General features: G+C 36.9%; 1 protein-coding gene across 1 annotated transcript in view; it reads right to left on the bottom strand.

Annotated features, from left to right (window-relative positions):
• Pop1 (POP1 ribonuclease P/MRP subunit) overlaps positions 1–13,274 on the bottom strand; it is a 166,807-nt gene extending 153,533 nt beyond the window's left edge. Inside the window, exons 1-2 of the mRNA XM_089097388.1 lie at positions 13,158–13,274; positions 3,670–3,785 (exon numbers count right to left, since the gene is read on the bottom strand). Of these exons, the coding sequence (XP_088953514.1) occupies positions 3,670–3,785; positions 13,158–13,242 (201 nt within the window). The 5' untranslated portion in view covers positions 13,243–13,274. The remainder of the gene's footprint in view (positions 1–3,669; positions 3,786–13,157) is intronic.
• Between the last annotated feature and the right edge of the window lie 910 nt (positions 13,275–14,184).

Raw genomic sequence — 14,184 nt, 5'->3', positions numbered from 1 at the left:
ACCAACCTGGGCGTTAAAATCTCCCAGCAATAACATCATATTTCTACCTGGGACCGTGTCTATTTGCTCCTGTAACTGTAAGTAGAATTCATCTGAGTAACTAGTATATCCATCAGTCGGGTCTACAGGGGCGTATACTACTATAACTGATACTTTGAACTTACTAGTCATAAAATGAGCAATTAGTATTCTATTATTAATACCTTCCCAGCCTAAACAAGACTTAACAGCTTCCTTATTCATCATGAGCCCTACTCCCTGTCTATGTAACCCATCCTTCCTGCCTGAGTAAACAAATTCTATATCACCTATGTTCATGCTTCCTACCCCTGGGATATGAGTTTCTGAAACTCCTAATAGATCTAGTTCGAATCGTCTGAATTCGTCAGTCAAAATGTCGATACGATAGTCATTTTTTAATGTCGTAACATTCCAAGTTCCAATTTTCATGTTCTTTAAATCATTGAAATTTTTTTCGCCTCAGGAAAAGCAATGATCCTGGATACCAGTGCAGGACGGGGATCACATATCTTCTCAAGTCTACACCGAAGTGCTTAAGCTGGATTAGAACCGGACAGCAAGAAGTCCCTGGGACCTCCAAGAATGGAGGCTTTGTGCAATCCTGGGCACATCTTGGTCACAACATGGTTTTCTGCGCTCGGCGATGCTCTTCTATCAACAAGAGTCGAAATCCTGCACAGACAATCTCAAGCCTATTACCTCCGACTCATTATATATTCATGCCTACAAATATTATAATACTACGGGGAGGCAACCCGTAAAAGATAAATTAGCTAGGAAGAGGTTTTTCAGCCCAAAGACGCCCATCAAAACATACCTATCCCAGAAGAATTGTCCATTAGTCAGAATCCACTGCAAATGCTGTGTTGTTTACTAGGCTATAATTTCCTCAAGGGGCTCCACTCCTCAAGTGGGAATAGAGTTGATTGCAAGGTCTCCGTTCTTGCTAGTACCCCAAATGGATCAAGGGAACCCTTTACAGATGCTATTGTCCATAGATCTTGATCTTCCGCCCTGTCGCATTTGTCCTCCTTTAGAGGATCCTCCCGTAATGGTGTTCTGCATCATCATGCAATTTAACCCATTGCTGGGAGAAGGTTTGTAACTCATGGACCTTGTGGATAAACAAGTGGGCCCTTTTGAGTGTACCTTTGAGGGGCCTTCTTCCTCCTCCGCCTGTATTTATGACCCCGGGCAAGGGTGCCCCAGATTCTATTATGGACCCCCAGGGACAAGGTCCCCCTTGGTCCATGCCTCCTATGGAGGTACCCTACATATCTGTAGAGCGTTCCCCTATCGCCACCTGGGGACATGCTGAATGGCCTGGGGAGGCCAGATCAACGGATCACTTTTGTTTTGCAAAGGCAATAACTCAGTGACATATTTAACCTACTACTTATAAATATACATAACTCACTGACTAGGCCTATATAAGTTATATACAGAAATATATAACTCAGTGACACAATAAACCTACTACTTATAAATATGTGTGACTCAAAGACTAGGCCTATATATGTTATTTACAGAAATATATAACTGAGTGACATATTTAGCCTAATACTTATAAATATGTGTAACTGACTGACTAGGCATATAAGTTATATACATAAACATATAACTGAGTGACAAATTTAGCTTACTACTTATAAATATGAGTAACTCACTGACTAGGCCTATATAAGTTATATACAGAAATATATAACTCAGTGACAAATTAAGCCTACTACTTATAAATATGTGTAACTCACTGACTAGGCCTATCTAAGTTATATACAGAAATATATAACTGAGTGACATATTTAGCCTACTACTTATAAATATGTGTAACTCACTGACTAGGCCTATATAAGTTATATACAGAAATATATAACTGAGTGACATATTTATCCCACTGCTTATAAATATGTGTAACTCAATGACTAGGCATACAAGTTATATACATAAATATATAACTCAGTGATATATTTAACCTACTACTTATAAATATGTGTAACTCACTGACTAGGCCTATTTAAGTTATATACAGAAATATATAACTGAGTGACATATTTAGCCTACTACTTAAAATATGTATAACTCACTGACTAGGCCTATATAAGTTATATACAAAAATATATAACTGTGTGACATATTTAGCCTACTGCTTATACATATGTGTAACTCACTGACTAGGCACATAAGTTATATACATAAATATATAACTCAGTGACATATTTAACCTACTACTTATAAATATGTGTAACTCACTGACTAGGCCTATCTAAGTTATAACCCTGGATGTACTTAATCCTAGACAAATGCCATGAAACAGAATAATTCTATTTATATAAACTAGTGTAGAGCAAAATTTTGTCTACATTCAAATTTTGAAAGACCAGATTATTTCTAAGATTGTACTCAGCCAATCCTAACTGGTCTAGTGCTGACCATCAGCCATTTACAACTATCTAACCCTATACATATAATGTCCATGATTGAGTCTGCTGTCTGTGTATAGGAAAGATACTTTTTAATCAGAATATATGGTCAAGATTAAGTACTGGCCAAGCTGTGGGGTTCTTACTCTAAGTTTTGAACTTAGTGAGTTAAGATAGACTTAGGCCTATCTTAAGTCAACTAACTTCTAAAAAAAGGGGCTTGGCTAAAATTTTTCCTTAAAAATCCACTTGATTGTTTTTTGAAGGCAGCCTATATGCCTAGAGAAAGGACCTGTAGAGAAAAAAATATGTTAAGAAAACAATTGATCCTTCATAATATTTACAATAATTCTAGCTAACATGTTTAGCATGTAGCCTTGCTATACTTTATCCCCAACCCCCTCACCCTTATGTAAAAATTTATATCCATTAAATATGTTTTATCCTCCAATGTGTCTCTCTTGTTTCAACCTGTTTATCTGTAAATTGAAGATACTGTGATGAAACAAGCAACAGATACCAGAATGCATTGGAAACATATAATTTGGGCTATGTATTTGCACATTAGAGGGGTAGGGGCAAAGTATAGCAAGATTGCATACAAAATAACAGAAAAATTCAACATTGAATAACAATGCTCCTAACCAATCCAAAAATGGTGCTTGTGTATTATACGCCTCTCACTCAAGTTTATGCTCCATAAAACTCGAGATTAAAACCGGTTTCTTCTTCAGTTTATTTCAGCTTAGCGTGAGACAAGATACATCTACTTTACCCCCCCCCCTTAATATGCAAATATATAGCCCAAATTCATTTCTAAATTATTATATTTTCATCTATTAGATTCCGACAAGACAAATCATATTTCTTATATTCCACTGAGTTTGTTTAATATTGAAGTATACCTCCTGAAAGATGTCTTGGTAGTTAGAAACTAGGGTTGAGCCTTTTCATTCCTCACAGAGGTTGAATTGGCCCTTGATATCACAAAGGGAAAAAAAAGCATGTCATATTTTGCTCCTGAATAAGTGAGTTTTAATACTGCTTACTATTTTTTTCAGAAGCATGTTTTAAATGTAATTCTTAAGAATTAGGTGGTACTATAGACATCCCCCTCTCCATAGAAAAAAATGAAGAAACACATTCCCTTTCTCCCCCTCAAATGGTATTCCTGAGTCCATGCCTCAAGTGAGCTAACTGAATGAAGGTGATTTTCAGAACTACTTACTTTTGCTCGATATTTTTCTCTAAGTCTTTGGGGAACCCTTTTAGGATTGTGGCTAGCAGCTCTTCGTCTCAGATGCTTTGGAAAAGTTGAAAAGTTGTGCGCTTTGGCATTTTCTCCTGTAAATTAAGACATAAATTCTATTAATAAAGTAAGTAACAGCAAGAGAAACTTCAATAGAGGTGTCAGCATAAACCAAATCATCATCTCAGTGCACTATCAAAGATATTTCTGTATATATTTATTTGTACAACGTTTTATATATAAAAGAAAAGAACATCAAACAATCTTATTAAGAATAAAGCAATAAGATTACATATTATATGACAGTCTAATCTTGCAAAAGCACTCTTTGGCTAACAACGAGCACATTCTAATGTCAAATTCATGACTTGAAGCATAGGGCATTATTTTGGGAGAGGTGGTAATGCATTTTTTGGATATCCGTTAAAATAATAAGAAAAAATATATTGCTCACTCCCTGATTTCAAAAAAAAAAAAATTAATCTTCATTGAAAAATTTGACCAAAAAAGACGAGGATGAACTGTTTTCCGTTTAGCCCTAGACGGTTGGCCGAAAAGGACAATCTTCGGCAATTTGCCGTCCTTCGTCCGCACAACGTGCCCTAGCCATCCACACAGTAAAATTGTGATGTTTTGTTGCTAGATGTTTTCTAGAAAATTTTCCTATAGATTTTTTTGGGTACCTGACTGACTGATTGTATTTCAAACAGTGGGCTGTACAAAAGGTGTGGTTCAATCCTGCTTCATAGGGCTATAATGAGAAAAAGGTCAAGATGGCTAGGGCACATTTTGCTGATGAAAAATGAAAGATTGCCAAAGATTGTCCTTTTTTGGTCAACCATCTACACAAAATGGAAAACTGGTTGTCTGCAGTTGGGGTGGGTGGATGTATCCAATAAAAGCAATTATAATAATGTCTTGAGTCAAAAGTGGAGCTTAATCACAGAGTCACATTTTAACTTGATCCTAACTTGGAAAATGCAACAAAATCTTCAACATGAGATATTAAAATTAGAACAAAGAATCCAATTCATTGTGAGGCAGAGTCATAGGTGTATTTAATCTAAGGCAATTGTTTCAAAGCAGAATAATTGTAGCCTATTAAATAGGCTAGGATGAGAGAGAAATTTTGTTTAACCTTAAATAAGAAGAACATTCCTAGATTGTAGTTCGCCAATCATAACTAGCCAAGTCCCAACCATTAGCCAAAGCCAATTATCTCAGCTCTATCAGTCAGTTCCAAAACCACATCCAGCATGATGAACCTAACATCCGTGTTTATGAAATACATATTTTATTCAAAATATTTGTCCAAGTTTAGGCACTGTATGAGTACTGATGGATTTAACCCATACATTTTTTAATTAGGAGGTAGGAGTCTTATGTTTATCCCTCATCATATATATTGCTATATATTACCCTATCAGGCTTGGGGCTAGTTATTTTTAGATTTCTTACTTGATTTTGGCTATCATTACATTTATGATTACATTAAAGTAATTTTCAACATTATTGGTTACCATTTTCTGCAACCAAATGATAAGGAAAAATGCCATGGGAGGATTTATTCCAGCCTTTCTGATTTTCCCATGAATACATTTTGTAGAAAGGCTTCTTGATGGAGCCCCCCCCCCACAGACTGCTGGAATAGCAAGCCTGGAAATGCTTGGATGACAAAGGATCTGTTTTTGCTGTATTTGGAGATGTCCACCCATCTCCTGAGCAACCTGTCTTGATTCTGATGAACAATCATGAAAGTCACACCCGTTACAATGCAGTTTTGTTGGCCAAAGAAAAGGGAATACATTTACTTACATTCCCGCCACATGCATTATCCAGGTTGCAACCTCTCAATGTTTTGGTTTATGGACCTTTAAAATCTTACTGGTCACAGGCAATGGAGAACTGGTTGAGACTTCACCCTGGTCAAGCAGTGACAGAATATGAGAGTGGTGAATTATTGGGGGTTGCTTTTCCTAAGGCCTTCTCTCAGACTAACATCACTAGTGGATTTTCAAAGCCTGGGATTTTCCTGCTGAATACTGGAGTGTGGCAAGAGTCTGACTTTCTTCCTGCTTTGCAATGAGAAGATGCTACAGAGTTGGGAAATCAGTCTCCTGCTGTTAATTAAAAGATTGCCAGATCTGCAAGAGCTTTGGTTGAACCAGAGTCCCAGTACTACAACCCATTCAACCTTACTTGTTGTGCCAGAAGATATTATACCGCTGCCAAAAAGAGAGGCTACAAACAGAAAGACAGGCAGGAAGCCTGGAGTATCCATGATATTGACTTCTACACAAGTAAAAAGACGCAATCCAAGCTGCTGAAAACGAAAGGAAGGCAAAAAAAGAGAAGAAGGATCTCAAGAAAAGCAAGAAAGCAGCTCCTGCCAAAAAATTGTAGATTCAGAAGAAAACTACCAAGAGATTACTGTCATTCAGTGACAAAAGCAGAGATGAAGCAGGAACAGGGGATTCTGTGTGTTATGACAATTCTGATAACTCATTCTGCTCAGAAAATCTCCAATTGGTGGAAGAGGAGTCTGAGACTCCTAGTATCTGTTCTGGTAACTTTGTTCTAGTTGAGTACAAGGGGATAAAGGGATCAAAATTCTACACTGGTGAAGTGCTTCAGGCCAAGCCAGATGGCCACACTGTCAATTTTCTGAAACAAAATGTTCCAGCCTTGAGGTTTACATTTCTGAAAGAGTGGGATGAAGCATTTGTCAATAGCTCAGAAGTAGTGATGAAATTGCCAGTTCCAGTGGTCTCAGGTGGAACTGAATGCATTGCCAAGATGATCAGCTTTGATGTAGACCTGACCAAATACTCTGTAAAATAATGTTTTAAATAAGTTTATTGTATTTTTACAGTTTTATACCACAAAATATACAAAGTTTTAATTTATTTATCATTTTGTCCCAAAGTACCCACCACCCTGACCCATAGTACCTGCACAAGTAGTACTCTGGGACAAAACAGGATGCTCTGAAAAATAGGTCTTGCTAATTTTAGTGCAAGCAATAAAAATCTGAGAGAAATCCCAGTGAAAGCCAAATGATTTTGCCACAGATTGATGTTTGATACAAGAAAATTGGACTGTAAATGTAGGAGATATTGCGCTTTAAGTTGAACTTGTCCCAGGGTTCCCGACTCTCCCCTATGTATATTTTTCAATAGTGATACAAACAATTAATAAATTGTTTCTATTGTAGAACTGTATTACTATGGTGCAAAACAAATCCTATTTACTATAATTAGTCTACAACATTTATTCTCTTTTAATATAACATACCTTCAGATTTGAAAAACTTACATAAGAGTACCACATGTTTTAATGATCTTAGGCAATTTAGATGCCTTAATTTAAGATTTAGGCTAACTTAAAGAAATATTGTAATTGTAAGGTTCCCTGTTTAGGTTATTTCAGTTCTTTATGTTAACAGAACTGCTACTTATACATGAATTTTTCAAGTTCAAAGGCACACTATATTAACCCTAGAAAAGTAATCTTCTCAAAACATTACATAGATGGTAAGGTTTCACAGAAATTGCTACTTTAAGAAACATTAACTTCTAAAACTCATCATTTAAGTATATTTTAAAAGTAAGTGGGAATTATCAAAATCAGATTTCAAACATGGTTTAAGCCCCAAAGACAGGGATCGGCTGCAGCCACTTTTTGTCACTTCTTTGGGGACCTGTCACTTTTTGTCACTATTTCTGTCATTTTGTCACTAAAGTCACTTTTTTCGACGTTTTGGACCTAATTTTTTTGCTAATGTTATAGTTGACTATTGACTGTGGCATAATTCATAAAAAAGGTAAGTCTTATTTTTGATAGTTTGGACTATATTTCAACACGCATGATGTCTATGGCTGTGATAAACGTGGTTAGTATGTGTGAGTGTTAAAATCTAGGCTCTTGCAAATAAGATGATTGATTAAATTAGTTCTACTGTACCATAACAGCCTATGGTTCTTTTCAGGCTGTTGGTTCACTTAGCATCCATTCTTGCCTGGTTGCTTAGCAAATGGACAAGCTAGGCCAAGATTCCTTCTGTATGTTTTCAGTGTTAACCAGTTTCTTTAATTTTAGATCGTTTCCTGCAAAAGGCATGCCTGCCCACAGATCTGAGGACGTCAAAATGTAAGATTAAATTCGTGTTTTTATTGGTTTTGTCAGTTTGTATTTGTATTAGCTTTATGTGTTTTCGAATTCTGTCCTAAAACCCATTCTTATTTCAAGTCGCTGTAAATAATGGGCAAGATAAAATTTTTGGAGAGCTGGCTCAGTAGGGAAGATAGCGCTGGGCGTAAAGTTAAAGAGTTGTGCACAAAAGGGAGTGACAATGACAGCTCGTTCTATTGTGAAGTTTGTAAAAAGACACTCAGCTGCCAGAAAGGGTTCCAGGCCCTTCTTCAACATGCAGCCGCACAAGATCACAAAAAGAATGCTTCTGTCATGTTAAACCAGCGTCAGTTGAGACTTGCTGCATCAGCTCCAACCGGAAACCACCCAAACTCACAGTGGCAATAGCATACCACAAAAGAATCTGGAAATGCTCTGCAAGCGAGATGCAGTGTCAAGGGCAGAGATAGTTTGGGTTTTAAAGACTATTGCTAGTTGTTTTGCTGCAGCTTCGTGTGATCATATTGCCGAGGTGTTCCAAACAATGTTCCCCAATGCTGTACCAGAAGGCTTCTCGTTAAATGCTAAAAAAAATGACATACTTGTTGATGGTTGTATCTGTAGTTTCGAGAAATTCTAGTCAAAGACATCCAGAAATCTGACTTTGTGCTGGAATATGATGAAACAACAAACAATGGTGGGGTAAAGGAGCTCCAAACAAGAGTTCAATACTGGTCTAAAGAGCGGAAACAAGTAGTTACTTGGCATCTTTGGACATATTATATGGGACATGCAACCAGTGAAGATGGCCCAGCTGTCAATAAGAAAGTGTGGTCAATTGTAGACTCAGAAAAGAGAAAAAGGTATTCAAATGCCTATTGAATATTGGAACCTGAAACATTCATGCAGTGCATAATGCATTCCTGAAAGGGCTACAAGAACTCGGGGAGGAGTGCTCTGATGTGATCATTGCTGTTTACCAATTTTTCAGCGGATGGCCAGCTTGTTCTGACGATTTCAGCCAGTGCCAACAGAAAGTTAAAGTTCCTCAGCATAAGTTTGTGAAGCACGTCCCCACGAGTTGGCTCACCATAAGGGAAGCAGCAAGCCGCTTGATTGAAGAGTGGCCTGCATTGACAGAATATTTCCTAGAATTCTTGTCAAAGAAAAATAGTCAGAAGTACCTGATGTCAAATGCAAAATATTTGAAAATTGTAAGTTGGCTAAAAAACAAACAATGAAAGCCAAAAATTGAGTTCATTATAAGCTCTGCAGCAATTTTCACTGCTTTTACTGGTGTATTTCAACAACAGGAGCCAATAATACATGTGGTACACTTTGAGCTGAGACAGTTATGCACAGTTCTTTTGGGGCAGATTGTGCTGGCTGATGATGCCAATCTTTGGATCCTTGGTGGTTTTGAAGGCTTAGATAGTACTGCAGATGTTTACCTACAGCAACCCTTGTGTAATGAAAGGGTCCAGGCTGCCCTGGATTCTTTGAAAGTTATTCTGAAAGACAGGACATTTTTTTTCCTGAGAATCAGGAAGCATATCAAAGCTGCTGTACATTACCTGCTGACAAAATGCCCTATGAACAACAAGTTTTTCTGAAGCCTTGCCTGCCTAAGCCCTCCCAGTCCAGATTGCCAAAGAGCAAGTTGCAGTGATATCCTCCACATCGTGAGAGAACTTCTATTCGAGACGGACATCAAGCAAGTCCAGGGAGAATGGTTGTTATTACAGTCAGATCCCATGCCGCCACCCACAGAGAGTCCTCAAATCAACAGCTATTGGCAAAAGATCCTGGAACTGAAGACACCATCTGGTGAAACCAAATATCAGGCCTTAGGTTAGATTGTCTGGGCAGCTCTGTCACTCTGTCATGGAAGTGCAGATGTAGAGAGAGAATTTTCTTGGTCAGCTCTGCTGATGGCTCACCTTCAAGCGCATACGGAAGAGCAGGCACTGAATGCTAAGGCTTTTGTTGCAGATGCGCTCCGCGACTATGAGAACAGACCAGAGCGTGTGCTCATCACAGAGAAGCTGCTTTGTCTGGCTAGATCAGCTAGAGCCAGCTATGAATTATACCTTATTGAGCTAAGACAGGAAAAATCAGAACGAGAGAAGCTTGAAGCTAAGAAGAAAGGTGATGAACAAGAAATCCAGGAGATGGTACAGAAGGAGCAAAAAATAGCGGACCTAGAGTCAGACATGGTACGAAAAAAAAAGATGGTTAAGCAGAAGAAGGAAATAGGCGATATCCTTCTGAGAAAGGCTGGGGAATGGTTGAAGAAAGCTGTGGAAGAGAAGGAATTCCTGAACATTGGTCTTGCTCAAAGTATGCTGGAAGCAGCATTAAAAGCTCGCTCCAAAGAAAGGGGAAGGGCAGATAATGCTGAATTGGTTGAAGTACTTGTTCTGAAGAGGAAATCTGAACTAATTTGTTGTCTTTCAAAAAAGTCAAAGAAGTGATGACATAATATCCAGTGATTGGTTATACCTAGTTGTGGCAGATGCTTGTTTTTTAATTGTTTTGTATAAGTAAATAAAATCAATTGAAGAAAACAATAAGGATTTCAGCTTTTCGGGCTCTCATAGGCTAGTGATGATCTTACAGTAGTAATTGGGATCCTTGTAATCCATCTGCCTATGATCTGACGGTTTCTGAGTAGTCACTTTTTGTCACTTTTTTGGTGTCCTCTAGTAACTAAAGTCACTTTTTTTGCACACCTCGTCGCGGCTGACCCCTGCCCAGAGATTGGTGTTGTTTTTTGGACTCTCATGGTGTGCATGCCTTCACATGGTGTTCACCTCAGAACAGCTTTTGTAGTGGTTGCAAAACTTGGTAGTCATTCAGAAAATGCATACTGAATATATGCATTTCCACAATTCTTTTTCCATTCCACAAATGTCATTAAATATATTTCATCTGTCAAGTTTCACCTCTATTGTTTGACTGATATCAAGTCTGATCAAGCACTGCTGAGTGGTAACATTCACAAAAGCCTTTTGTGAAAGTGGTTTTCTGTAAGATTGGGAGATAGTGAAGGAGTAGATGACATAACTGTTGATGTATTCAATATTGATCAGCCCATAAAATATGTACATGGGCCACCTGTTAGTCTTCCAAGCAACAGACATTAAGCTAGACAGTTGGTCAAATGTGTCAACACCACCTTTTGTTTTATTATAGTATTCAATGATCTCTGGCTTCTGGATTGAATATGTGATACTGGTACTCTCATGGTAAGTTGACAGAAGTAGGACCATTTTTCATAGGTTAGCAAGATAAGCAACTACAGTAAGCTCCTGATCAAAACAGAATATTGAGGGGTAAATTTTCCTTTATTCATATTATTGACTTATGACTAAAGTAGATATACTACTTGATGCTTTTTTTATGCTCTTTCCAAATATAATAGTCATTTTTGTCGGAAATGAATTTTACCCCCACCCCTATATATACCAATCCAGGGTACATATTTGCAAATTCGGGGGGTGGGGGTAAATTTTATTTCTTATGTAATTGAGAGGTAAGTTTAAACTTTCCCTCCCCCTAATCTGCAAATATATACCCTGAATTGGTATAGGCCTATACAGGGGTGGAGGTACAATTCATTTCTGACAAAAATGATTGTTATATTTGGAAAGAGCATAAAAAAGGCATCAAGTGGTATGTTTACTTTATTCATAAGTCAATAATATGAATAACAAAAAATTTACCCATTGAGGTTCCTTTAATTCTCCCTTTGATCATAAGCCATTCTCCCAGAATGTCCACCTTGCTTTTTTTCATACAGTCATACCTGTTGTCAGTCAATAGAGTTATTCTAGTAGTTTCGCTGAAAATGGAATTGATGTAAACCCTTTGTCAAGCACGACATTTCTATTTGTTCCCTAAATAGGGCAACATATAGTTTAATCAGGAAATAGACAAATTCAGCATTTTCATATGCTATAGCCTAAATGAGAAATATTTTAAAAGCTTCTAAAGTAAAATTTCAGAAGATTTTGAGTTTGGGGGGAAGGAGAATTTCAAAAACATCGTTCCATGACATGATTTGTCCTCTAAAAAAGATTAGGTCATTGTTTCTGGTCTCTCTTGTCAAATCATTTCCCTAATTAAAACAGTTTAAATGTTCTTATCAACAGAGTTGTTTGGCATGCGCCTGCTACCTTTAAGGGTAAGGGTTTCTGATAAGGCAAGTGTGACATCACAACAAACCTGGTTTCATATACCATAAAGAAAGTCAGCATGGGTTGAAGATTAAATGGCTTAGGATTTAAATAGAATTTTGGAATATATTTTAATGAACAAGGTTAAAAGCAGAAGTTGTGTAAGGTAAGCAGTGATTTATATTTATGATAGTAATACAGGATGAAATATGAGTTAAAACAACTAGTAGTGTGCAGTAATTTACCATTATATAGAGGGGGGGGGATGAGGGGAGGTAGGTACTTCAAAGTACCTTCCCGGGACAAACCTTAGCATGTACATCCATCCCTGAAAGTTTCATTTTCCTAACCCAACCCCTTTCCAAGATAGCCAAAAGTAACTAAAGTATAATTTTACCAAAATGAATGTTTCCCCCACCCCTATATATACCAATTCAGGGTATATATTTGCACAGTAGGGAGGGTAAAGTTTAAACTTACCTCCAATTTACATCAGAAATAAAATTTACTCCCACCCCTCCCAATGTTCAAATATATACCTTGAATTGGTATATATAGGGGTGGGAGTAAAATTCCCTTCTGACAAAAATGATTATTATATTTAGAAAGAGCATAAAAAAAGGCATTGAGTGGTGTGTTTACTTTATTTGTAAGTCAATAATATGATTTGCAAAATAATTTACCCTGATCTCTTTTCATAGTACAAGGAACCTTATCAATTACCAAGTTTTGAAAAAAAAAAAAAATCCCTTTTCCTTTAACAGGTGAAAAAGTTATATAGATGGTAGCCTAAGCTTTTGTAATTTTTAATACTCACCTTTAATATCTCCCAAACCAGATAATAAAACCTCAGTGAGAGCACAAGAACTGGCTAATTATAATATCAGCATACACAGGAGGTGGGCTCCCATGATACATTTAGCCTATGTCCATGGTAATTGCAAGATAGTGTTTTGGTGTTGTAAAATTTACAAATTTTTACCCTTCAAGGTTTAATAAGAAAGAAATTAGGCTAATATATTTTCAAAAAGTGAGAAGTCCATGAATATGCTACATTTTTTTTTGCAGATTATGATGTAAGAATTGCTGTCTTAACATGTTTCCTTCCGAGGAGGGCTAACTGAAAAACGGATTTTAATAAAATAATGAGATACAAACTAGTTTTCAGATTATTAGAAAAATGTCCAATTTCATCAGCTCTAGAAGCAGCAATATCCAAAGAAGACACAATTTCAGAATTCATTGCTGTCCCTTTGACTTCTTCTCTCAAGCAGGGTTGCGAACTGCTGACTTAAAAAAAAGTGCAAATTAAGTCCAAAAATGAACACAAATTACAGCTGTTTTTTCACTCATCAATGGGCTAAGATTTTACATCTTTTGTCAGAAAACGCTTAAAAGTGTAATCTTTGAACTAAGATCTTACATCTTTTGTCGTTTTTATGCTAACATCTTTCATCATTCTTCTCTAATCACTGGTCTGAGAACAAAAGATCAGTATATCATCAAAGTTCTCTCATCTTTGTATATGGCAGAAAAATGGCATCTTTCACGCTTTTTGTTAACATCAGTGAGCAGTAAGATCTTAGAACAAAGATGAGTTAAAAAACGATAATCTTTGCAGAAAGATGTAAGATCTTAGAAGTAAGATCTTAGTGCTAAAAAACGAGCTTATTGTTAAAAAAGAGTGCAAGTCAAAATTTGGGCGTGCGAGGCGGCAGCCACACGCGGAACCCCTTTCTCTCTTTTGGGCACTCTTGCGCTATTTACAAATAATTATCAATTATCCTACAATCAATAAAGATATTAGTTTTTATTTTTTTCAAATGTATTTAGAATGAAGATAGGAGTACTCTCTCCTTAAATCAAACGTCTAAATAATGGGTTAGACAATGATTTTCATCCTTTTTTTTAGCTTAAAAGGTAATGCTCTGCTTGAAATTTGCTAGTGTTCGCTTTGATTGCTTGGATCTTTAACTTAACTACAGTTGGCTACATCAAATGTTTATATAAGGTATTGCCGTTAACTTATCCAAATGTTTTGAAAGGAATATAGTCGTGTACTATAGCTGACTTCACTGTAGTCATGTCAAGTACCTTACCCTAGAAGCGAAAATAAAATGGCGAAACATTCTTCTTCTTCTTCTATTTGACAGCAGGCGGGCTTTTCAGTGATACTTTTTAGCCC

This window comes from Artemia sp. Qi Xiang Cuo, chromosome 11, assembly GCF_049724085.1.
Source record: "Artemia sp. Qi Xiang Cuo chromosome 11, ASM4972408v1, whole genome shotgun sequence".
Lineage (NCBI taxonomy): Eukaryota > Metazoa > Arthropoda > Branchiopoda > Anostraca > Artemiidae > Artemia > Artemia sp. Qi Xiang Cuo.
Note: the sequence above shows the minus strand (reverse complement) of the source record. Positions and strands in the feature narration are given on the sequence as shown.